We start from the raw sequence: 27,536 nt of genomic DNA on the forward strand, positions 1-27,536 counted from the left end.
CCTGATCAGTTGGTTTTGGGTGGTGCGGACAGCCCAGTACATCACTGGTGCCGAGCTCCCTGCCATCCAGGACCTCTATATCAGGCGATGTGAAAGGAAGGCCTGGAAAATATTGAAAGACATATTCAGCCATTCAACCCATAGACTGTTCTCTCTGCTTTCACACAGCAAGCGGTACCGGTGCATCAAACCTGACACCAACAGGCTCTTGAACAGCTTCTATTCCCAAGCCATAAGACTGCTAAATAGCTAACAGAATGGCTACACGGAGTTGACCCTTGTATTTTTATTAATATTTTTGCTCTGTCTCTATGCACACTGACACTCCAACACACAAATAACATACACACACACACATTTATGCTGACTCTACACACATGCGCGCACACACTCACTCATTCACATACAATCATAATTTACACTGTTACTACTCTGTTTGTCATATATCCTGATGCCTTGACACCTTACCCCTATACATACAGTGCATTTGGAAGTTGACCCCTTAACTTTTTCCACTTTTTGTAACGTTACAACCTTATTCTAAAATGTATTAAATTGTTTTATTCCCTCATCGATCTACACACAATACCCCATAATGACAAAGCAAAAGCAGGTTTTTATAATTTTTGGGAAATGTATTAAAAAGTTAAAAAGTATTCAGACCCTTTGCTCAGTACTTTGTTGAAGCACCTTTGGGTATTTTATATATATTTTTTTTTTTTTTTTTTTTTTTTTTTTTTACCTTTATTTTACTAGGCAAGTCAGTTAAGAACAAATTCTTATTTTCAATGACGGCCTAGGAACAGTGGGTTAACTGCCTGTTCAGGGGCAGAACGACAGATTTGTACCTTGTCAGCTCGGGGTATGAGCTCGGGGTATGAGGCTACCAGCTTGGCACACCTGTATTTGGGGAGTTTCTCCCATTATTCTCTGCAGATTCTCTCAAGCTCTGTTAGGTTGGATGGGGAGTGTTGCTGCACACCTATTTTCAGGTCTCTTCAGAGATGTTTGATTGGGTACAAGTCTGGGCTCTGGCTGGGCCACTCACCACAATGCTTCACCGTAGGGATGGTGCCAGGTTTCCTCCAGACGTGACGCTTGGCATTCAGGTCAAAGAGTTCGATCTTGGTTTCATCAGACCAGAGAATCTTGTTTCTCATGGTCTGAGAGTCTTTAGGTGCCTTTTGGCAAACTCCAAGCAAGCTGTCATGTGCCTTTAACTGAGGAGTGGCTTCCATCTGGCCACTCTACCATAAAGGCTTGATTGGTGGAATGCTGCAGAGATGGTTGTCCTTCTGGACGGTTCTCCCATCTCCACAGAGGAACTCTAGAGCTTTGTCAGAGTTACCATCAGGTTCTTGGTCACCTCCCTGACCAAGGCCCTTCTCCGACGATTGCTCAGTTTGGCCGGGCGGCCAGCTCTAGGAAGAGTCTTGGTGGTTACGAACTTCTTCCATTTATGAATGATGAGGCAACTGTGTTCTTGGGGACCTTCAATGCTGCATAAATGTGTTGGTGCCCTTCCCCAGATCTGTGTGGCAACACATTCCTGTCTCAAAGCTCTTGGACAAATCCTTTGACCTCATGGCTTGGTTTTTGCTCTGACATGCACGGTCAACTGTGGGACCTTGTATAGATGCGGCAGGTAGCCTAGTGGTTAGGGCGTTGGACTAGTAACCGAAAGGTTGCAAGATCAAATCCCTGAGCTGACAAGGTAAAAATCTGTTGTTCTGCCCCTGAACAAGGCTGTTAACCCACTGTCCTAGGGTGTCATTGAAAATCCGAATTTTTCTTAACTGACTTGCCTAGTTAAATAAAGGTAAAATAAATACTTAAAAAAAAAAAAAATAGACAGGTGTGCGCCTTTCCAAATTATGTCCAATCAATTGAATTTACTACAGGTCATCTGAAGGATGATCAACGGAAACTGGATGCACCTGAGCTCAAGTTCGAGTCTCATAGCAAAGGGTCTGAATACTTATGTAAATAAGGTGTTTGTTCTTCTTTTTACATTTGCAAAAAAATCTAAACCTGTTTTCGCTTCGCCATTATGGCGTATTGTGTGTAGATTGAGGATTTTTTGTTTATTTAATACATTTTATAATAAGGCTGTAACTTAACACATTTAGGAAAATGTTAAGGGGTCTGAATACTTTCCAAATGCACTGTATCTACCCCTATCACTCCAGTATCCCTGCACATTGTAAATATGGTATTGGAACTGACCTTGTATATACGTTCTTATGTTCTTCTTATTTCTATGTTCTACCTTATGTTATTTTTAGTGCTACATTGATATTGACTACTGCAGTGTTGGGTTTGGTGCAATAAAGGCATTTGTGCACGTGACAATAAGAATTTAAAACATGACGGTTATGGAATTTTGGATGACGGTAATTGGCCAGCCAAATGACTGCGTGTCTCCGTACTAACCGTTCGAATAGCAACATTTTTGGGGGGGACGCACATTTTTCTCCTCTTTCACTCCTGACTGTGTTCAAATCAATGATGCCATAAAGGGTGGACTGGCAGCCATTGTGAGTGTAGCCAAAGGAACAACGCAGGAAGTAAAAGTAAGTCTAGCCATCAATGTAGGGTGTCCACCCTCTCTGCCCAGAGTGGGTGAAAACACGTTTTGGTAATGACATTTCACTTATGTTATAAAATACATTTGACCGAGACAAATATGATTCTTCATGTTTTGAATTGTTCAATGGGATCTTTCTCTGACATGTCATTAACATTATATCCAAGAAGTTGTATTTTGTAACCTAATACATTCGATAATAAGCAACGAGCTCCGTTGACAGATGCGGTGCAGTTTTATCACCAAAACCTTTGAGGATTTTACATTTTGTGGTCGTTGTTACCACGGGTCGCAAATAGCAAGATTAGTATGACAATTGCTGAATTCAATGTAAAAGGCTTTGAAAATAAAACGCTTGGGGTACACTCAGTGCTCACAGATTTCACAGACATGCGCTTGTTTTTGTGAGAAGTCTTCGAAAAAGAACAGGAACTTTCATTAATATGAACAGAGAAAACTACACTGAACAAAAATATAAACGCAATATGCAGCAATTTGAAAGATTTGACTGATTTACAGTTCGTATAAGGAAATCAGTCAATTGAAATAAATTAATTGGGCCCTACAGATGCCATACAAAAAAGGTAGGAGCGTGGATCAGAAAACCAGTCAGTATCTGGTGTGACCACTGTTTGCTTTTTCACATAGAGTTGATCAGGCTATTGATTGTGGCCTGTGGAATGTTGTTTAATGGCTGTGCGAAGTTGCTGTATATTGACGGGAACTGGAACACGCTGTCGATCCAGAGCATCCCAAACATGCTCAATGGGTGACATGTCTGAGTATGCAGGCCATGGAAGAACTGGCCATTTTCAGCTTCCAGGAATTGTGTACATATCCTTGTGACATGGATTAGCATTATCATTGTCACGCTCGTCGTAATGATGAGACCAAGGTGCAGCGTGGTATGCATACATTCTCTTTTACTGAATGAAACACTTAACAAAACCAACGAACGAAACGTGAAGCTATACGACTAGTGCAGACAGGCAACTATACATAGACAAGATCCCACAACACAAACGAGGCAAATGGCTACCTAAATATGATCCCCAATCAGAGACAACGATAAACAGCTGTCTCTGATTGGGAACCATATCTAGCCTACCTGGTTAAATAAATTAAATAAAGGTGAAATAAATAAAAAATACTGACATCCCACTCTCCCTCCCTTCCCCTCAGGTGGTGAAGCCCGTCCCTCTGCGACCGGACGGGAGCGAGGCAGGTTGCAAGGGGGCCGAGGATGAATCCAACACGCTCACCAACGCTTCCCCCCAGAAAAGCGGTGGCCGCCGCAGCCCCTCCCCCGGACAACCCTCTTCCTCCTCCTCCTCCTCTTCTGGCAGGGCCTGCGGGAAGCCTGAGTCCCCAGGGGTGCACAGGAAGAGGGCCTCGCCCGTGCCAGTGAGTAGCCACACACACGTACGTGGCATGCACACACACACATATGAGAACATCAGCTACGTGTTTAAGCGTACTTCGTAGTATTTGAGAATGCATGGACATATAGTTTCAAGTTTCAAAGTTTATTCGCCACGTGCACAGGATGGAACAGATGTAAAACAGTACAGGGAAATTCTTACCTTGACTTCATAGCTCTTTCCCAAGAAGGCAGTGATAATAATATAGATTTAAAAAATAAAATAAAATAACTACGATGAACTATGATGTAATTTAAAGAAACATGAGAATGCAAGACATTTTATAATAATATACCATTGATTAGATATTAACCCTCTTCACTTTGGGTTTGAAGAATTGTTAAGTCCTAAGTGACTATTTATTAGACAATAACTATGAATGGGAGAGGATTAAGACTAGTTTTTCTCTGAGGCGGTCTTGATCTAATGTTGATGTCATTTTGTTATTGTTGATTTGTTGTTGTTGTGTAGTTTCAGAGTGGCAGGGTGACGCCCCCTCGCCGGGTGCCCTCCCCAGACGGATTCTCCCCCTACAGTCCCGAGGAGACTAGTCGCCGTGTCAACAAGGTCATGAGGGCCCGCCTCTACCTACTGCAGCAGATAGGCCCCAACTCCTTCCTGATTGGAGGAGACAGCCCTGACAACAAATACAGGGTGTTCATTGGCCCACAGGTAAGAAGTGCTCGCAGTCCACTCAGACCAATGAAAAAAGATTCGACAGAATTAAAAGTCTCACGCTCAATTTCAAATCGACTCCCTCTACCCGCTAGGTAATCAAAATGATTGGATCGGTGTTCAATATTACATCAATTCCACCTAGCCTATCAGAAGACAAGGTCACCGTATTGCCTATTATGCTTTTACAGTTCTTTCAAATGTATAAGTAGCTAGTAGGAATTGGGCCTTTTGTGTCAGTTTGATTTAGCTGACGCAAGTTTGCGAGATTCCAACTGTCTTGCAAGATTGAGGCTAAACTGCAACAAGACCCCAACTTTTACCAAATTGCATTTACAGCAATAGATTTTATTTTTAAAGGGACACTTGGAATGAAGCCCTTTATTCCATTGTTATAATGGCGCCGGTAGGGATGGCTGCTGTTTTACGGGCTCCGAACCAACTGTGCTATTTTGTTTGTTTTTTGCATTGTTTGTAAATTATTTTGTACATAATATTTCTGCTACCGTCTCTTATGAGCAAGAAGAGCTTCTGGACATCAGAACAGCGATTACTCACCTTGAACTGGGCAAAGATTTTTTCTTTAATGAGAAGGATATACTGCTTTCTTAAGACCAGGCCCAAATCCCTGTCATTAGAGTGAAGAAAAGACGGAGAAAAAGGGGGAGGAGAGTGGGGTGCCTTGTAAAAATTAGTCGACGAGTAGGTAAACCACCACTACCCTCCGTACTGTTGGCCAACGTGCAATCATTGGAAAATTAACTGGACGATCTACGATTTAAGATTACCCTACCAACGGGACAATAAAATCTGTAATATCTTATGTTTCACCGAGTCGTGGCTGAATGACGACACGGATAATATAGAGCTGGCTGGGTTTTCCGTGCATCGGCAGGACACAGCAGCTACGTCTGGTAAGACGAGGGGTGGGGCTGTGTCTCTATTTGTCAATATCTGCTGGTCCGCGATATATTAAAGAAGTCTCGAAGTATTGCTCGCCTGAGGTAGAATACCTCATGAAAAGCTGTAGACCACACTATCTACCAAGAGAGTTCTCATCTATATTATTCGTAGCTGTCTATCTACCACCACAAACCGATGCTGGCACTAAGACCGCAGTCAACGAGCTGTATAAGGCGATAAGCAAACAAGACAATGCTCATCCAGAAGCGGCGCTCCTAGTACCGGGGACTTTAATGCAGGGTAACTTAAAATCCATTTTACCTCATTTCTACCAGCATGTAACATGTGCAACCAGAATTTGAAAAACTCTAGACCACCTTTACTCCACACACAGACGCATACAAAGCTCTCCCTTGCCCTCCATTTGGCAAATCTGACCATGATTCTGCTTACAAGCAAAAACAAAATCAGGAAGTGCCAGTGACTCTATAGGACTGTTTTGCTAGCACAGATTGAAATATGTTCCGGAATTCATCCAATGGCATTGAGGAGTATACCACCTCAGTCACCGGCTTCATGAACAAGTGCATCGATGACATCGTCCCCACGGTGACCGCACGCACATATCCCAACCAGAAGTCATGGATTACAGGCAACATCCGCACTGAGCTAAAGCTGCTGCTTTCAAGAAGCAGGACTCTAACCTGGAAGCTTATAATACATTCCACTATGCCCTCAGACGAACCATCAAACAGGCAAAGCGTCAATACAGGACTAAGATTGAATCCTACAACACCGGCTCTGACGCTCGTCGGATGTGGCAGGGCTTGCAAACTATTATGGACTACAAAGGGAAACCTAGCCACGAGCTGCCCGGTGACGCAAGCCTACCAGACGAGCTAAATGCCTTTTATGCTCGCTTCGAGGCAATCACCACTGAAGCGTACATGAGAGCACCAGCGGTTACTGACGACTGTGTGATCACGCTCTACGTAGCTGATGTGAGCAAGACCTTTAAACAGGTCAACATTCACAAAGCTGCTGGGCCAGACGGATTACCAGGACGTGTACTCCAAGCATGCACGGACGAACTGGCAAGTGTCTTCTTTCAACCTCTCCCTGACCGAGTCTGTAATACATGCATGTTTCAAACAGACTACCATAGTCCCTGTGCCCAAGAAAGCGAAGGTAACCTGCCTAAATGATTACCGCCCCATAGCACTCACATCGGTAGCCATGAAGTGCTTTGAAAGGCTGGTTATGGCTCACATCAACACCATCATGCCGGAAACCCTAGACCCATTCCAATTCGCATACCGCCCCAACAGATCCACAGATGATGCAATCTCTATCGCACTCTACACTGCCCTTTCCCACCTGGACAAAAGGAACACCTATCTGATAATGCTGTTCATTACTACAGCTCAGTGTTCAACACCATAGTGCCCACGAAGCTCATCACTAAGCTAATGACCCTGGGACTTAACACCTCCCTCTGCAACTGGATCCTGGACTTCCTTACCCCAGGTGGTAAGGGTAGGCAACAACACATCCGCCACGCTGATCCTCAACACTGGGGCCCCTCAAAGGTGCGTGCTTAGTCCCCTCCTGTACTCTCTGTTCACCCACTACTGCGTGGCCAAGCACGACTCCAACACTATCATTAAGTTTGCTGACGACACAACAGTAATCACTGACAACGATGAGACAGCCTATAGGGAGGAGGTCAGAGACCTGGCAGTGTGCTCAGCATCTGACAGTCAGGCGCTACAGTACAGCCCAGTACATCACTGGGGCCAAGCTTTCTGCCATCCAGGACCTTTACACTAGGCGGTGTCAGAGGAAGGCCCAAAAAATTGTCCAAGACTCCAGTCACCCAAGTCATAGACTGTTCTCTCTGCTACCGCAAGGCAAGCGGTACCGGAGCGCCAAGTCTAGGTCCAAAAGGTTCCTTAACAGGTACTCGTACCCCCTGTATATGGCCTCGTTATTGTTATGTCATTTTCTTGTGTTACTTTTTATTTAATTTTTACTTTAGTTTATTTAGTACATATTTTCTTAACTCTATTTATTGAAGTGCATTGTTGGGTAAGGGCTTGTAAGTAAGCATTTCACCTGTTGTATTTGGCGCATGTGACAATTAACATTTGATTTGGTCTACTTTCACAGTCAGATGAAGTCATGGATACCATTTTTATGTCTCTGCATCCAGTATGAAGGAAGTTAAGAGGTAGTTTTGCGAGCCAACGCTAACTAGTGTTGACGCAATGACTAGAAGTCTATGGTGTCTACTAGCATGCTAGCAATTACCATAGACTTCCAGTCATTGCTCTAACGCTAGTTTGCAACTTCCTTCAAACTGCTTGCAAAGACTTAAAAAAGATATCCATGAGTTCCACTTACTCTGGGAAAGTAGATAAAGAGCCTCATTGCCAAAATCCTGAAGTATCCCTTAAGAATTTACTTTACTTGTACATTGGCCAGCTTGTTTTTTTTACCCAGCCATTTGCTACTATAGAGCTGGATTGATGTAGAGCTCCATTGCCTCTTACTAAAGGTTTACGTCCCAAGTGGCACCCTGTTTCCTATATAGTGCACTACCTTTGTCAAAAGTAGTGCACTATATGTGGACTACAGTGCCATTTGGAACGCACACAATGATTCTTAATCAGGTGTAGATTAAATTGGGCTCTCCTGAGTGATTTTTGACTGAGTGTTCTGTCGAAAAAGGGAAGTTGCTGTAGATGTGTGTTTTTGCATCTCTGTGTGTGCTTGTGTGTCCGTGTAGCAATTTATGAGTGTGTGCATGCGACCATAATGGAGTGTGTATGTGACCACTGTATGTATATACACACACATTCGTGAGTAACCCCCGGTCTGCGTTCATCCTCCCCTCTCTCTGTAGACCTGTAGCTGTGGCCGAGGGGCGTTCTGTATCCACGTCCTCTTCGTCATGCTCCGAGTCTTCCAGCTGGAGCCCTCAGACCCCCTGCTCTGGAGGAAAAACCTCAAAAACTTTGAGGTAACCTTCCAGCAACCAACTGACATGCCCTCTAACCAATCTGTATAATTCCCCTTATCCACCATAGTGCTTGAACTGTGCTGGACAGGACAATGTGGAAAGGCAATATCCGTGCCCGCACAGCATGGTTCGGGTCAGCACAATAGTGTGAAAGGGGTGTACATGATTTGTTGAACCCATTGTATGTAATGACCAATTTTCTAAAAACTTAAGAGACAGAATATGTCCACTTTAGAATATGTGATTCACCACCTGGATTCGGTCTTATGTAGCAAAATTTGAAATTGTGTTTTTTTTTTTTTACATTGGATTAAAGTAGAGACTCAGAGCTACAAAATGGTATATCATACTGCATTGTTGGGGAACAATGGGAAGTAATTCCTCTTTGAAAGTTGATAAACTTGTAAACTCAATGGCCTTTGAATGTTTTGGTACCTAGTGAAAAGCTCTTCTTCATCTACACCCATTCAGCATCGTTCACACCCTCTTAAAATGTAGCCCCACCCATCTTGTTTCGAGCGCACACTTGACGCTCTGGCTAATGGTTTGTTTACCTCTGGATAACATGAAAACAGTCTAACCAGCGCTGCTGGCAACAATTTCATTACGCTTCTTTGGAGACGTTTACTGACACGGGCCGTATTCAACACGTGATGTACACATTAGCTTAAGACATGTAGCTAGCTAGGTAAACAATGAACCTAGCTAGTTAAACAATGTGTAAAATCACACACGTCACGTAACGTTAGCTAACGAGCCAGCCAGCTAACGTTAGCTAGTTAAACAACAATGAACATAGTGCCAAATCATGTTGTTACTACACTGCATGAATATGCTGGGAGCTAACCAACCAGGTGCAATGTTAGCTAGCCAAAATTAGGCTCTAACTAGCAAAGCAAACAGCTCTGGAATACGAATAATAACATCAGTTAGGGAGCCAACCAGCTAACGTTAGCTAGCTAGCTAGCTAAAAGTACACTTTAGCTTGAAATTAAGCCACTTTCTGTCAAAATTAGAAACATGTAATATCTAAAATTTCTGCTAGGTAATGCTAGACTATCTTACCTGTATACATCATCATGAATGATGGACGCGTCTCCCTGTCATGGATGCCATGCCACAGTTTCCCTTAGTTTGAAGATAGTTTGAAGATCTCTTTAGCTATCCAACTCTAATTCCACTGATTTCAAAACTTGATCCTCCAGAGAGTGGACACTTAGCTATGCAGCTCCACTACACAATACATTTAAAAAAAAAGCTGTGTTCGACAGGATTACCAACAAACTGACCAGCTCAAATTGACAGACGTCCTCTATATGGCAGACCAATCCTCTCTCCTCTCTCAGCATTTCCAGCCCACTCATTAGCTCAGCCAATCATGGCTAGTGGGAAGGTTGCTGACTTTTTTTGTGGCTTAACCAACAAGGCTCGTAATTTAGCAATTTTATTCGTATTTACAAATGGCATACAAGTTTGTTATTACGGCACATGAAAGTTCACATGTTCCAGAAGGCATTTCTGCCCAAAAAAAGCATTTTGATAAAAAAATAATAATAATAATGTTCAAACGGCTCTTGTGTGAAGTTGTGACTTGTGACATACGTCTAGTTTCCTGAATCGGGTCGCATATGTCCATTTACATTGAGGATAACTTTCAGTGACTCGCACTGTATTGAATGCACGTTAGATATACGTAGATACTTCATGATGGTTAAGGTTGACCTCTATGGTAAACTGGCTCCGAGGTGATGTTTCCCTAGGGACAGATCTAGGATCATCTTCCTCTGCCCCAATCCTAGCCTTAATCACAAATGGGGGAAATGCTAAACTGACCCAAGATCAGCATCTAACTGTATCATTGTCTCCACGTCGTCCAGGTGGAGAGCTTGTTCCAGAAGTATCACAATCGCCGCAGTTCGCGCATCAAGGCGCCATCGCGCAACACCATCCAGAAGTTTGTGTTGCGCATGTCTAACCCCCACACGCCCTGTCCATCCAGCACCTCCAGCGCCTCCAGCAACGAGAGCAGGTAGAGTAGACACACGCACGCACATGAACAGTCAATCGCACACAAAGCACACAGATACACCAGGTTTAGATGTTGTACTGTAAAACCTATTTTGCCAGAAGGCCCTTGAATACGTCCAAGTTGTATTTTGATAGATGTTTAGATTTTTACATTAACAGCACACTGATTCTTTGGAGAACCAAAAATGTTACTGGCTAATTTTTCCTTTATTTGTATCTTTCCTTTCTTTTTCCGTCTCTCTGTCTCTTAATATTTCTCTCCCCTGTACCTCTCTCTCCGCGCTCTCTCTCTCGCTCTTTCTCCCTTTGTCCCTATCTCCCATGTCTTCTTCATCCCTCTTTCTTTCCCTTAATCGATTTCTCTCTCTCTATCCATCTTTCCCTCTCCCCCCCCTCTCTGTCAGTAGTCTGAAGGATGAGGAGGAGCAGATGTGTCCTATCTGTCTATTGGACATGCTGGACGAGGAGAGTCTGACTGTGTGTGAGGAGGGCTGCAGGAACAAGCTGCACCACCACTGCATGTCCATTTGTGAGTACAACTCTACACTATCAAAAACGGTGGAGGCTGGTGACTTGACAGATTGAGGAGAATGCGTGACCCACGGTATAGGCGTGGACCGCACAAAGACGACAAAGTGTGTTTCAAACTATTTTAACCTAAAACATTTAATACAGATATTTATAATAACATATTATGGGAGTGTGAATGAGGGCTACTTACAGTGTTGGGAAGGGATCACAGCAGTGATAAAAGGAGGGTATGAGGCATGGGTTGAGATGTTCAACGGCTTGACTTCAGTGCAGGACAGGCTTGAGGTGTTCAGAGACCAGGCTTTAGTGCAGGACGGGCTCATCATGGACGGATGGTGTTGGAGAAGAGCTCAACTCTTCCACCGAGGACAGGATTTTATGGAAGACAAAAACAACAACACAGTTAGACAAAAGAGCTAAGAATGAGCGAGTCCAAGCAAGGATTGAAATCACATTGATTTGTAATAATGTGATTGTGTGATTATGTGATTGACTCTACATACAGTAATGAGAGAAAATTGACAGGGCTACTCACAATGCTTGAGAAGTAAACATTCAATGTGCCAATGGATGAGAGGGCACATGAGACACATGGCTTCAGTTCATATCAGAGAGTTGAAATTTGAGTGGAGTGGTCATCTCCTCTTAACCGTTTGACACGTACCAACAAAAGGGTGTGATCATTCTATTGTGGTCCTTACAGCGTATGCTCAAACCAATGTGATTAGAATGCTTATTTAGAACGTCCTAAGGTGAATGCACCAATTTGTAAGTCGCTCTGGATAAGAGCGTCTGCTAAATGACTTAAATGTAAATGTAAATGTCCTGTTTCGATTGACCCAGCAGTCCGTGTTTGAGCTGGCCACACTGTTTTTTCACAGAAACATTTAGCACAAACACAGTCCTTACAAAGTTATGTCCTGAATGTGACCAGTTTATTTTTGGATGCGATGTTCAGACATTCACAGAAGTAACTACAGCATAACAATCATCCAAATGGAAAATGTAGGCTACATTAGTATTAGCACTAACGGAGGAAAGATTGACATAACACAAGCGGTCATATTTAGAGAACTCTCGGCTGACAGAAACTACAATATTAATTAGCTAATAGCAATTACTATTTACAATTCATCACATCACGGGTGAGCTCATCATTGATCTAAATAATTGAATAAAGCACTTTCTAAAAATCTAAAGTAATCCGACGATGGGTAGTTTGTGCGCGCCACAATGTTTGTTTTTTCGCGTCAACCAAAGATGAGAATAGGAGACAAGATGAGTTTGGCCTGTTTGCAGTATGCATTTTGAAGGGGGTGTGTCGTCTATGATCAGTCACATCCCTTCATTCACTTCCGGAAGTTTACTCGAAAGATGAGTGAACCATTTCTTCACCTCGTTATAACATCTTTGGTCTGACACCCAGAATGCATTGTATAATGTCAACAAACATTGCGCCACACATAGATGGAAAATAGCTTAGCATTAGCTCATCATAATCAGTGCAACCTTCAAAAAAGTATTTTACTCACGTCATAGGTGTCCATAGCAATTACAATCTATGCAATAATCGGAATTCATGATTTGTCACCAGTACTTGAAAATCTGAATTAAACTGTAAATACATTATGTACCAGTCAAAAGTTTGGACAAACCTACTCATTCTAGGATTTTTCTTTATTTTTACTATTTTCTACATTGTAGAATAATAGTGAAGACATCAAAATTATGAAATAACACATATGGAATAATGTAGTAACAAAAAATGTGTTAAACAAATCAAAATATATTTTATAAATGAGATTCTTCAAAGTAGCCACCCTTTGCCTTGATGACAGCTTTGCAAACTCTTGGCATTCTCTCAACCAGCTTCATCTGGAATGCTTTTCCAAAAGTCTTGAAGGATTTCCCACATATGCTGAGCACTTGTTGGCTACTTCACTCTACGGTCCAACTCATCCCAAACCATCTCAATTGGGTTGACGTTGGGTGATTGTGGAGGCCAGGTCATCTGATGCAGCACTCCATCACTCTCTTTCTTGGTCAAATACCCCTTACACAGCCAGCCTTGAAGTGTGTTGGGTCATTGTCCTATTGAAAAACAGATGATAGTCCCACTAAGCGCAAACCAGATGGGATGGTGTATCGCTGCAGAATGCTGTGGTAGCCATGCTGGTTAATTGTGCCTTGAATTTTAAATAAATCACTGACAGTGTCACCAGCAAAGCACCCCCACACCACCGCACCTCCTCCTCCTCCATGCTTCACGGTGTGAACCACATGAAGAGATCATCCGTTCACCTACTCTGCGTCTCACAAAGACATGGCGGTTGGAACCAAAAATCTCAAAAGGACAGATTTCCACTGGTCTAATGTCCATTGCTTGTGTTTCTTGGTCCAAGCAAGTCTCTTCTTATAGGTGTCTTTTAGTTTCTTTGCAGCAATTCAACCATGAAGGCCTGATTCACGCTGTCTCCTCTGAACAGTTGATCTTGAGATGTGTCTGTTACTTGAACTCTGGGAAGCATTTATCTGAGGCTGCTAACTCTAATGAATTTATCCTCTGCAGCAGAGGTAACTCTGGGTCCTCCTTTCCTGTGGTGGTCCTCATGAGAGCTAGTTTCATCATATCGCTTGATGGTTTTTGCAACTGCACTACAAGAAACTTTTAAAGTTTTTGAAATTCTCCAGATTGACTGACCTTCCTGTCTTAAAGTAATTTCTCTTTGCTTATTTTAGCTGTTCTTGCCATAATATGGACTTGGTATTTTACCAAATAGGGCTATATTCTGTATACCACCCCTACCTTGTCACAACACAACTGATTGGCTCAAACGCATTAAGAAGGAAAGAAATTCCACAAATTAACTTTTCACAAGGCACACGTGTTAATTGAAATGCATTCCATGTGACTACCTCATACAACTACCTGTTCGCTGAGGGAGGCAAATGAGGTACAACACCTGTTCGGCCCCACGCCGCCCAGTTCTGGGTTTGGTGAAGAATTAAAGGAATTAATATGTGCCTCGGGTTTATCATCTGTGGAAGGCGGGGCTTCCGGTGAGACAAGGTGTTCATTGGCCTTGCAGGCATGATTCTAATGTCCTTCAGTAGAGGGCACTAGTGTGCAAACTCCCCATAGCTGTGTTGTACCTCGTTTCCCTCCTTCAGGTTAAACAGTGCATAGGGCATTCACCTTACACACATACACACACGCACATGCAATGCACCCCTCCAGGTACTCCTGTTCCATTTCCCCCTGCGCACGCACACACACACACACACACACACACACACACACACACACACACACACACACACACACACACACACACACACACACACACACACACACACACACACACACACACACACACACACACACACACACACACACACACACACACTTCCGGCACTATACAGCCCCCTCGATAGAAGTCTGATATGTTCATTCCGAGGCCCTGGCCCTTCTCTTCTCTCTATAAACTCCAGTCTAATTTTTGCTACATTTTATCGGAGCCTTGACTTCCTTGACAGCCAGTTGGTGCATTGTCCCCTATCTAAACTGGGGGTAGAGCTAATTTTGTCTGTCTCTCTGTCTGTGTCTCACAGGGGCTGAGGAATGCCGGCAGAACCACGAGACGCTCATTTGCCCCCTCTGTAGAGCCAAGTGGAAGTCCGATGATTTTTACAGGTAATTTTAAAATGTACGCGGTCTAGGATCTAGGAACTCCTGGTCAAGACTCCTGGAGTGGGGGATGAATTCAGCAGCCTACCAGCTGGTATCTGGTATTGTTGTGTGAAAGGCGGGGGAAGCGGCTTCACTCTATTTGTTACTGGGAGGAAAGGAAACATCTGCCTCAGTCTGAGACGTCAGAACAGCTTTTCAGCTTTGCAAATCTCATGCGAGCTGAATGCGAGTTATGGTTAACTTAAAGTTAGCTAACTATTAAATGGTTTATAAGCTATTTATACTGTATGCTCACAAAGTGTTAATGATTTAAACTAGAGCATTTCGTGTGGAAATGCACTCAAACCTGTGATGTATTTATTGTAGGCTACGTCAATGGCGCACAGTAGCCTAGAGACAGGAAAGAGCCTTGAGTGTTTAGCGGTGAGATAAGCTATATTAGACTATGCCTGACATAGATAACAGTGTGTCATTAGCTACTACATTAGTATGTTAACGGTGCGCTAGGCTATAGTAGGCTAGGCCACACAGGGCTAACGGTGTGCCATAGCCATTACATTAGCATGTTAGCAGAGCGTGAGTCTAGGCTATATCATGTTAGCCCACACAGGGCTTAGTGAACAGTGTGTCATTTCCATTCAAGTTTTAATGTCACGTGCATAAGTACAGTGAAATACCTTTCTTGGAAGCTCTAAACCCTACAATAAAATAATCAATAACAATATAATACTAAAAATAACATAAGGTAGAACAAAAACGCATGAGAAATAAAAATATGAAATAAGAACACGAAAAAGTAAGTAAGTTTAGGGTCTGTCAGTTCCAGTACCATGTTTACAATGTGCAGGGATACTGGAGTGATAGAGGTAGATACATTATGTAGAGGGGTAAGATGACTAGGCATCAGGATATACGATAACCAGAGTAGCAGCAGCATATATCAAATTTATTTATATAGCCCTTCGTACATCAGCTAATATCTCGAAGTGCTGTACAGAAACCCAGCCTAAAACCCCCAACAGCAAGCAATGCAGGTGTAGAAGCACGGTGGCTAGGAAAAACTCCCTAGAAAGGCCAAAACCTAGGAAGAAACCTAGAGAGGAACCAGGCTATGAGGGGTGGCCAGTCCTCTTCTGGCTGTGCCGGGTGGAGATTATAACAGAACATGGCCAAGATGTTCAAATGTTCATAAATGACCAGCATGGTCAAATAATATTAATCACAGTAGTTATCGAGGGTGTAGATGTCAGTTGGAGTAAATGTCAGTTGGAGTAAATGTCAGTCAGGAGTAAATGTCAGTTGGCTTTTCATAGCCGATCATTAAGAGTATCTCTACCGCTCCTGCGGTCTCTAGAGAGTTGAAAACAGCAGGTCTGGGACAGGTAGCAAGTCTGATTGTGTGTGAGTTGGTGTGTTTGTGTGTGTGTAGAGTCGGTATAAATGTATGTGTGTGTGTGAGCAAATTACGAAGTGATTGTTTGTGTGTGTGTTGGAGCATCAGTGTACGTGAGTGTAGGGCCCTGTGAGTGTGCATAGAGATGGGGCAAACAGTCAACTCAGTCTGTGTAGCTATTTGTTAGCTATTTGGTGGTCTTATGGCTTGGGGATAGAAGCTGTTCGGGAGCATGTTGGTGTTAGACTTGATGCACCGGTACAGCTTGCTGTGCAGAAGCAGAGAGAACAGTCTATGGCCTGGGTGGCTGGAGTCTTTTAATGATTTTCCAGGCTTTCCTTTCACACTGCCTGATTTAGAGGTCCTGAATAGCAGCAAGCTATTCAGCCCAGATGTACTGGGCTGACGCACCACCCTCTGTAGCGCCCCACCCTCTGTAGCGCCATGCGATCGAGGGTGGTGCTATTGCCATATCAAGCGGTGATGCAGCCAGTCAAGATGCTCTCCGTGGTACAGCTGTAGAATATTTTGAGGATTTGAGGGCCCATGCCAAACCTTTTCAACCACCTGAAGGGGAAGAGGTGCTGTCGCGCCTTCTTAACGACTGAGCTCTCGACCCACTCCATGGGGTGGAGAGGTTGCAGTGGAGCGGGTTGAGAGCTTAGTCATTTCTTGTAGTGCACAATCAGCTCCTTGGTCTTACTGACGTTGAGGGAAAGGTTGTTGTTCCTGCACCATACTGCCAGTCCACTGACCTCCTCCCTGCAGGCTGTCTCATCGTCGCCGGTGATCAGGCCTACCACCGTCGTGTCGTCAGCAAACTAGATGATGGTGTTGGAGTCGTGCCTGGCCACGCAGTCATGGGTGAACAGGGAGTACAGAAGGGGACTATAGGGGTCTACAGACAAAACGCTAACAGTGCTGACGCTAACAGTGTTGCAATGTCGTTTTCCATCACAAAAGGGGGGGGCTCGTTGTTATACACTTCGTCATTTGACACAGTTTTTTTCTACCTGGAAATTGAGACCCAACACATCATTCCTTGCGACGACTGAAGGACAGTACTAAGTGAGTTTTGCAACGGAAGTCCTGCCCCTGTGTCTACATCACATATTTTCCAGTATCATTTCTGGTATAAACTCAGAACCAATGGACATTCTTCTACTTTGCTTCTACGACTCTCAAGCTTCCTTTTTTGTGCTTTTTATTTAGAGATTTTCTAAGCGTAATGATGTCTGTCCAGTTTTGAGGAGCGTCTGTGCGAGCTGGTGAGACAATAAGAGAACCTGTACAACCCTTTCGATGGGGTTGTATTTGGACAAGAATGCAAAAGACGACAGCTGGAGGGAGATATCACGAAATTTGAACACCAATACTGATGTCAAAGAAACATTGAAAAAGATTCGGGGACCAGTATGTTCACAATCTGAAAAGGGTGAAGGAGATGAGGAGTGGGGCTGCCACTGGTGTGTGTGTCCCACCGTTTGTCAGACAACAGGATTGGCTCGGTGTTCATGTGAAACATCGTCAGGCAGACACCAATATGCCAGATACGGTATGTACTCGTCATACATCCAAGTCTATTTGTACAGTGTGTGTGTTTGGGATCTTATGTTTAGCAGACCCAGTTAGAACATGTAAAATCAGTTATTTTCTGGATGGGAGAAATTGTGAGTGGGAAATATTCAGTGCCTGTGTTGTCATCATAATGATTAACAGGGCTAGTTCAAACATCTGGAAACAGATAGTGTGTTGTGTGTATGTTAATTAGATTGAGATGTTTATGAAATCAGTTATTTTGGGTAAACATTTTAACTCAAAGGAGCCAATGGAGATGTTTTAAGATTGCTTGCATTGTATTCTAATGTATTTACCATCTGCTTGTATTGTATTATAATGTATTCACCATCTGCTTGTAGGTGTTGGAGGGTGGTGGTGTTTTGGACAGTCCAGAGATGGAGCTGAGCCCTGAGGGCCAATCTACAGGTGGTTCATCGCCCCTTGATTCATCATCTCCCCGACCTGGTTCATCACCTCTCAGGCCCCTCTCCCCAACACCCAGGCCCTTCTCACCAACACCCATCCCACCGTCCAGGCGCACCCGTGCTCTCTGCCCTGCAACTCCATCAACCTCAAACCTATATCCCCGATCAAGCTCCAATGGCTGAAAAAGGAAGACAGCTGAGGATCCTTCGGACACTGACATTATGCAGCAGGTGGATGACTTAAAGAAACGGCAGCAGGAGTTACAGAAACAGCAAAGGCTGTCTACGACATCATGGTACCATGGATGGTGTCTATTCCTGCTGATCAACATCTACCGTTTGTCTCACCCCGTTTTTATTGATTTAACCTTTATTTGACTAGGCAAGTCTGTTAAGAACACATTCTTATTTACAATGACAGCCTACACCAGCCAAACCCGGATGATGCTGGGCCAATTGTGCGCCGCCCTATGGGACTCCCAATCACGGTTGGTTGTGATACAGCCTGGATTCGAACCAGGGTGTCTGTAGTGACGCCTCTAACACTGAGATGCAGTGCCTTAGACCGCTGCGCCACTCGGGAGCTCAAAAACTGTTGCTCTGTGCTTTGTTTCCTTATTCATACTTTAGGGTAGTGGGTCATTTTTTTTGTGCTGTTTTTTTATACGTCCTCATTCACATGTTGCTGGTGTTTACTTTTGTGTTTTTTCTCTTATTTCATCACACTTTTTACATTTCCTCTTGTGATGGTAAATAAATATCTAAAAGGTCTGCAAATATATTTGTCTAGTTATTTTTTACTTGTGGCAGAAAATGTTACTGTTTTGAATCAGTCACTCAGTAAACTTTGTACATGAGCTGCCTAGATGAGGTTAATGTATTGGGTGTCTGCTCTTAGTGTCTACAGCTGGACACTCACCCACGTACCAAAGCACGGAGGTCTCCATTGAAAGGACACCACACATGACCATGTACAACCTTGTTATGTCGATGAGGTTAATGTCTCGAAGGTCTAGCCTTGTTGTCTACAGCTGGACAGCCATTCTCACCCATTTACCATAGCAGAAAAGTCCTCTTTGAACGGCCACGACACATAACACAAGGTTAGGTAAATGTCTAGCCTCCCAAAAAGTGACTGTCATTATGGTGCTCTTTATTGTGATTTGTAAAGTGTGAAGAAGAAAAACAGGAAAACCAAGTGTGTAACTCACCACATGGCATAATCAACCAGAAGAAGAGAACGTCCAGTATCAGTCAAACGTTTGGACACACTGACTCATTCAAGGGCATGTTTGCTTTTGTGGCTAAAGAGTAGTGTCGTAAAGCGTAGAACACCAGACTAGCCTGACCTGTACAGTGCGTTCGGAAAGTATTCAGACCCCTTGACTTTTTCCACATTTTGTTACGTTTACAGCCCTATTCTAAAATTGATTAAATCTTTTTTTTCTCATCAATCTACAGACAATACCCCCTTAATGACAAAGCGAAAACACATTTTTTAGCAAAGTTATAAAAAATAAAAAGCTCAAATATCACATTTACATAAGTATTCAGACCCTTTGTGCTTGTACTTTTAAAAGTCCACCTTTCCAGAAACAAGTCTCTCACCGTTGCCGCTTGTTATAGACCCAATTCATCCCCCCGCTCTGCCCTGGACACCGTATGTGAATTGATCGCCTCCCATCTATCTTCAGAGTTCGTACTCTTAGGTGACTTAAACTGGGACATGCATAACACCCTGCTGTTTTACAATCTAAGTTAGATGCCCTCAATCTCACACAAATTATCAAGGAACCTACCAGGTACAACCCTAAATCCGTAAACATGGGCACCCTCTTAGATATCATCCTGACCAATTTGCCCTCTAAATACACCTCTGCTGTCTTCAACCAGGATCTCAGCGATCACTGCCTCATTGCCTGCGTGCGTAATTGGTCCACGGTCAAACGACCACCCCTCATCACTGTCAAACGCTCCCTAAAACACTTCAGGGAGCAGGCCTTTCTAATCGACCTGGTTTCCTGGAAGGATATTGACCTCATCCCGTCATTAGAGGATGCCTGGTTGCTCTTCAAAAGTGCTTTCCTCTCCATCTTAAAAAAGCATGCCCCTTCCAAAAAATGTAGAACTAAGAACAGATATAGCCCTTGGTTCATCCCAGACTTGACTGCCATTGACCAGCACAAAAACATCCTGTGGCGTTCTGCATTAGCATCGAATAGCCCCTGCAATATGAAACTTTTCAGGGAAGTCAGGAACCAATATACTCAGTCAGTTAGGAAAGCTAAGGCTAGCTTTTTCAAACAGAAATTTGATTCCTGTACCACTAATTCCAAAAGGTTTTGGGACACTGTAAAGTCCAAGGAGAATAAGAGCACCTCCTCCCAGCTGCCCACTGCACTGAGGATAGGAAACACTGTCACCACCGATAAATCTACGATAATCGATTATTTCAATAAGCATTTTTCCACGGCTGGCCATGCTTTCCACCTGGCTACCCCTACCCCTACATCTCAGCATCCCCTGCAGCAACTTGCTTCCAACTGCTTTTAAATTCTAGTAAAACTAAGTGCATGCTCTTCAACTGATTGCTGCCCGCACCCTCTCGCCCGACTAACATCACTACTCTGGACGGTTCTGACCTAGAATATGTGGACAACTACAAATACCTAGGTGTCTGGTTAGACTGTAAACTGTCCTTCCAGACTCAAGCTTCTCCAAGCTTCTCCAATATTAAATTAAATATAGAATCGGCTTCCTATTTCGCAACAAAGCCTCCTTCACTCATGCCGCCAAACATACCCTTGTGAAATTGACTATCCTACCAATCCTTGATTTCGGCAATGTCATTTACAAAATAGACTACATCCAGTTTGCTGAGTAGAGTGTTGGAGGCTATCACAGTGCCATCCGTTTTGTCACCAAAGCCCCATATACTACCCACCACTGCGACCTGTATGCTCTCGTTGGCTGGCCCTCACTACTTATCCGTCGCCAAACCCACTGACTCCAGGTCATCAAAAAGTATTTGCTAGGTAAAGCCCCGCCTTATCTCAGCTCACTGGTCACCATAGCAACACCCACCCGTAGCACGCGCTCCAGCAGGTATATCGCACTAGTCATCCCCAAAGCCAACTCCTTCCTTTGGCCGCCTTTCCTTCCAGTTCTCTGCTGCCAATGACTGGAACGAATTACAAACAGCTCTGAAGCTGGAGTCTTACATCTCCCTCACTAACTTTAAGCATCAGCTGTCAGAGCAGCTTACCGATCACTGTACCTGTACACAGCCAATCTGTAAATAGCACACCCAACTACCTCATCCCCATATTACTTACCCTCTTGTTCTTTTGCACCCCAGTATCTCTACTTGCACATCTATCCCTCATGTTTTAATGCTAAATTGTAATTATTTTGTCTCTATGGCCTATTTATTGCCTACCTCCCTACTCTTCTACATTTGCACACACTGTACATATATTTTTCGATTTCTTTTCTTTTGTGTTATTGACTGTACGTTTGTTTATGTGTAACTCTGTGTTGTTGTTTTTGTCGCACTGCTTTGCTTTATCTTAGCCAGGTCGCAGTTGTAAATGAGAACTTGTTCTCAACTGGCCTACCTGGTTAAATAAAAGTGAAATAAATAAAAATGAAGTCCTGATTCACGCACTCTCCTCTGAACAGTTGATGTTGAGATGTGTCTGTTACTTGAACTCTGAAGCATTTATTTGGAGTGCACTTTCTGAGGCTGGTAACTCGAATTAACTTATCCTCTGCAGGAGATGTAACTCTGGGTCTTCCTTTCCTGTGGCGGTCCTCATGAGAGACAGTTACATCATGCTCTTCGTTGTTTTTGCGACTGCACTTGAAGAAACGTTAAAAGTTCCTGAAATGTTCCCGGATTGACTGACCTTCATGTCTTGATGGACTGTTGTCTCTCTATGCTTATTTTATTTTTGCATTTTTTTATTGAACCATTATTTCACCAGTGGGCTGGCCCGTCAGGAAGTCCAGGACCCAGTTGCACAAGGTGGGGTTCAGACCCAGGGCACCCCCGAGCTTAATGATGACCTTGGAGGGTACTATGGTGTTAAACAGTACTTGTCAGTTGAAGAAAATTAGAGCGGATACATTTCACAAAGTAGCAAAGTTGTGTCCGAGCAAAACGGTGGCCATCCAGTAACATCTAATAAAAGCCAACAACTGAGCCCAGGGTAGGAATTCAGGAATCAGGCCCCAAATTAGACCCCCCCACACCACTATTAGAGACCTCTTAATTCTCAACCCTTACAGCCAAGGGATGAAAGGCACAAATCAAATCAAAGTTTATTTGTCATGTGCGCCGAATACAACAGATATTGTTCACCTTACAGTGAAATGCTTACTTACCCATAGTGCAAAAAAGGTATTAGGTGAACAATAGGTAGGTAAAGAAATAAAAACAACAGTAAAAAGACAGGCTATATACAGTAGCGAGGCTATAAAAGTAGCGAGGCTACATACAGACACCGGTTAGTCAGGCTGATTGAGGTAGTATGTACATGTCGATATGGTTAAAGTGACTATGCATATATGATGAACAGAGAGTAGCAGTAGCGTAAAAGAGGGGTTGGCGGGTGGTGGGTGGGACACAATGCAGATAGCCCGGTTAGCCAATGTGCGGGAGCACTGGTTGGTCGGGCCAATTGAGGAAGTATGTACATGAGTGTATAGTTATAGTGACTATGCATATATGATAAACAGAGAGTAGCAGCAGTGTAAAAAGAGGGGTTGCGGTGGGGGGCTCACAGTGCAAATAGTCCGGGTAGCCATTTGATTACCTGTTCAGGAGTCTTATGGCTTGGGGGTAAAAACTGTTGAGAAGCCTTTTTGTCCTAGACTTGGCACTCCGATACCGCTTGCCATGCGGTAGTAGAGAGAACAGTCTATGACTGGGGTGGCTGGGGTCTTTGACAATTTTTAGGGCCTTCCTCTGACACCGCCTGGTGTAGAGGTCCTGGATGGCAGGCAGCTTAGCCCCAGTGATGTACTGGGCCGTACGCACTACCCTTTGTAGTGCCATGCGGTCAGACGCAGAGCAATTGCCACCTAAACCACCACTTCTGGGATATGTAGCCAGCCACTGTAAAACATTATATACAGTTGAAGTCGGGAGTTTACATACACCTTAGCAAAACTCATTTAAAGTCAGTTTTTCACAATTCCTGACATTTAATCCTAGTAAAAATTCCCTGTCTTTGGTCAGTTAGGATCACCACTTTGTTTTAAGAATGTGAAATGTCAGAATAATACTAGAGAGAATTATTTATTTCAGCTTTCATCACATTCCCAGTGGGTCAGAAGTTTACATACACTCAATTAGTATTTGGTAGCGTTGCCTTTAAATTGTTTAACTTGGGTCAAATGTTTTGGGTAGCCTTCCACAACCTTTCCACAATAAGTTGGGTGAATTTTGGCCCATTCCTCCTGACAGAGCTGGTGTAACTGAGTCAGGTTTGTAGGCCTTCTTGATCGCACACACTTTTTCAGATCTGCCCACACATTTTCTATAGGATTGAGGTCAGGGCTTTGTGATGGCCACTCCAATACCTTGACTTTGTTGTCCTTAAGCCATTTTGCCACACCTCTGGAAGTATGCTTGGGGTCATTGTCCATTTGGAAGACCCATTTGCGACCAAGCTTTAACTTCCTGACTAATGTCTTGAGATGTTGCTTCAATATATCCACATAATTTTCCTACCTCATGATGCCATCTATTTTGTGAAGTGCACCAGTCCCTCCTGCAGTAAAGCACCCCCACAACATGATGCTGCCACCCCCATGCTTCAAGGATGGGATGGTGTTCTTTGGCTTGCAAGTCTCCCCCTTTTTCCTCCTAATATAATGATGGTCATTATGGCTAAACAGTTCTATTTTTGTTTCATCAGACCAGAGGACATTTCTCCAAAAAGTGCAATCTTTGTCCCCATGTGCAGTTGCAAACCGTAGTCTGGCTTTTTTATTGCGGTTTTGGAGTAGTGGCTTCTTCCTTGCTGAGCGGCCTTTCAGGTTATGTCGATATAGGACTTGTTTTACTGTGGATATAGATACTTTTGTACCTGTTTTCTCCAGCATCTTCACATGGTTTATTGCTGTTGTTCTGGGATTGATTTGCACATTTCGTACCAAAGTACGTTCATCTCTAAGAGACAGAACGCGTCTCTTTCCTGAGCGGCATGACGGCTGCGTTGTACCATGGTGTTTATATTTGCGTACTATTGTTTGTACAGGTACGTGGTACCTTCAGGCATTTGGAAATTGCTCCCAAGGATGAACCAGACTTGTGGAGGTCTACAATACATCCACAGGTACACCTCCAATTGACTCAAATGATGTCAATTAGCCTATCAGAAGCTTCTCAAGCCATGACATCATTTTCTGGGATTTTCCAAGCTGTTTAAAGGCACAGTCAACTTAGTGTATGTAAACTTCTGACCACTGGAATTGTGATACAGTGAATTATAAGTGAAATAATCTGTCTGTAAACAATTGTTGGAAAAAGTACTTGTGTCATGCACAAAGTAGTTGTCCTAATGGACTTGCCAAAGCAATAGTTTGTTAACAAGAAATATATAATATTGCATACCACTGAATGAGCTCATGCCGTACCATAAGTACATGCATGTATGCTAAATACACTAGCCTCAATCATATCTTTGAACTTTAAGTACCACAGGGTAAGGTAGAATGCTCAGCAGGGCTTACCCAGGGCCTATGCTGGTGCCCTGGCTCTCTGTGTGTGAGTGTGTGTGTGTTTATGCATGTTTATGCGCGAGTGTGCGCGTCTGCGTTTGTGTGTGCGCTCGTAGGTTTGTCGTGAACTGGATCCTCTCCACGGCTCGGTTAGATGAGCTAGACAGCCAGACACCAGCCCCTGTTTTGTGCGTCTGCCTGGGAATGAAATGATAGAAGCCCATTTCTTGTTGTTTTTCCCCCCCAAGACATGAATACAATCAGAAAGGGTCTGTGTTACCCCCTCCGCTTCCTCCCTGCACTGAAACTGTAACCACTTGTTTTTGGCTGAAAAATGTCGAACCGCAATTATGATAATGATCTGCAGTGTCACATGACCCTTGTGCCAATCCAACAGGTAGGACAGAGTTTCGAAAGAAGGGATTAGGATTTTTTCACCAGTTTGGTGCCTGCTGTCTTCAGAAAAGGGAATTTTACCCGCCCTCTCCTTTGACTAAATTCCCCCCATGTCATCCTGTTGGGAGAACTATATTCCTGGCCATGCCTGTATCAGCATATTCTTGACCAAGGCTATTTGTAATATCAGTTGCTCAAAACATGAAAATGCTAATACTCAAATGTACAATTCAAACCTTGACTCTACTGCCACCATTTTAAAAAGTCCCCCAAAAGTTGCTAAAACCTCACTGACTGACTTTGGCATCTTTCTCGGCAGCCATGACCCCTCCTCTGTCTCTATTGAGAACGCTGCAGCGGTGGGTCATCCCCAGGCGTCATCATCGTCCCACAGCGAGGGGGACTCCAGAGGCTGGTCATCGTCCCAGGATGGGGACTTCACCCTGCCCCAATTCGGGGTCCAGCAGGTCCCCCTGACCTACAGAGAACTGGCCGAGCCCTGGATCAAGGTGAGAGGGGTGGAAAGATAGATGTGGGGTCGAATAATGTGGACCAGACCTGGATCAAACACATATGTACAATACTTTCAAATACTTGATTTACCTTTTCGAGCTTGCATTTTGTGACTATTCCATTCCATTTTGGAATTGTTCCATTGCACTAGGCAAACAAAAACAAATGTCTTCATCCCTTTGCATACCAAGACGGTTTACATGTAGTGGATGTCTGTATCAGATCAGTGCCATATTCCGTTCATAGTCATAATTGTGTGTGTGTCCTCCTCTCCAGGTGTTTGGCATGGAGTTGGTGGGCTGCCTGTTCTCCAGGAACTGGAACATCCGGGAGATGGCCCTGCGGCGGCTGTTGCACGACGTCAGTGGCGCGCTCCTCCTGGCCAATGGCGAGCACTCCTGCCCGGGGGCCGGGCTGGGGGCCGGGGCGGGCTGTACAGAGGTGTCAGGTGATGTGGTGTTGGAGTCATGCTGCAGCGTCCTCTCCATGGTGTGTGCCGACCCTGTCTACAAGGTCTACGTGGCCGCACTGGTGAGACTCTTTAATATTACTGTACCCCCACAGATCCTATGAAATTAAGAATCAAGTTTTACCTTGTAATTCTATAACTGTAGCATACTCCAGCTGTCAGGGAAAGCATTTTGGACCCCATCCAGAAACAACCCCTAGCCCAGCGATTCCCAAAAGTTTATCTTTATTAGGATGCCATGATGACAGCTAATCTTGGGATTGGGACCCCATGTATTAAATGATAGTTTGATTTTCTAACTGATCAAAGGAAAGAATTGGATATGTCTAAGAAATATGGTTGTAGATCCATCTAGTGGCTGTTTTTGGACTGGGCCTTTTGATATTCATACGTGTTCCTGATAAGTGAGAGGCCCATATATAAAAGATATCTTCACTTGATTAGTTGATTAGCGCTACCTGATCTCTGCATTCACCCTTTGGCCCTTCTCCCTCCCACCCAATATTGATGAAAGTTATCTCTTGAATTGTGCTGAAGTTCACTTCAACCACAAGGTAGTCTGGTTAGCTCTAAAGTCCACTGAACATCCAGGAAGTCTCAACAGAGTCAAACCAGCAGGGATTCTCCAGGGACAGACTGAGCGAGAAAAACAGGTCTCTCTCGCTATTTATTTACTTGTTCTCTTTGAATAATAGTTTATTTAAAAAAAAAAAAATGTATTTGTCATTTAGCAGACACTCTTACCTAGAGGGACTTACTGTAGTGAGTGCATACGTTTTTCTTACTTTTTTTACTGGTCCCTTGTGGGAATCGAGCCCTCAACCTGGCGTTGCAAACGCTATGCTCTACCAACCTAGACACACGGGATCCTAGTTCTTGGTGCGTGTTTTAAAAAATGCAGGCCCTCTGGACAATTGACATTTCCCCGCAGCACTTTGCTTCAGCAGAGCAGCAGTTATGGAAAACAAAAAAAGTTCTGTCCTCTTGGGTGATTTCCAGTGTGTTTAGTAGCAGACAGACTTTGGTGTTTACTGTATTCTTCTATCAAGACCAAGAAGGGGATGGTGGTGATGGCGGGTGGACAAAGAATACCACGGGCACCACCAGATTTGGAGTGGGCCAGATCGACTTAAATTGTCGCTTTGAAAAGGCTCTATTTTGTTTGAGGTTGAAGAGCGCACTCGCATCGCGGG

The 27,536-nt window shown here is 43.8% G+C and overlaps 1 protein-coding gene across 2 annotated transcripts in view; it reads left to right on the forward strand.

Annotated features, from left to right (window-relative positions):
• LOC139552020 (mitogen-activated protein kinase kinase kinase 1-like) overlaps positions 1-27,536 on the forward strand; it is a 117,970-nt gene that overhangs the window by 57,195 nt on the left and 33,239 nt on the right. The window contains exons 3-10 of one of the 2 annotated variants that reach the window (XM_071363354.1): positions 3,770-3,991; positions 4,480-4,680; positions 8,492-8,608; positions 10,486-10,637; positions 11,041-11,165; positions 14,780-14,861; positions 25,681-25,870; positions 26,151-26,405. In XM_071363354.1, the coding sequence (XP_071219455.1) occupies positions 3,770-3,991; positions 4,480-4,680; positions 8,492-8,608; positions 10,486-10,637; positions 11,041-11,165; positions 14,780-14,861; positions 25,681-25,870; positions 26,151-26,405 (1,344 nt within the window). The remainder of the gene's footprint in view (positions 1-3,769; positions 3,992-4,479; positions 4,681-8,491; positions 8,609-10,485; positions 10,638-11,040; positions 11,166-14,779; positions 14,862-25,680; positions 25,871-26,150; positions 26,406-27,536) is intronic. The other variant, XM_071363355.1, reaches the window with a different exon arrangement.

Source organism: Salvelinus alpinus, chromosome 24 (assembly GCF_045679555.1).
Source record: "Salvelinus alpinus chromosome 24, SLU_Salpinus.1, whole genome shotgun sequence".
NCBI classification, from domain to species: domain Eukaryota; kingdom Metazoa; phylum Chordata; class Actinopteri; order Salmoniformes; family Salmonidae; genus Salvelinus; species Salvelinus alpinus.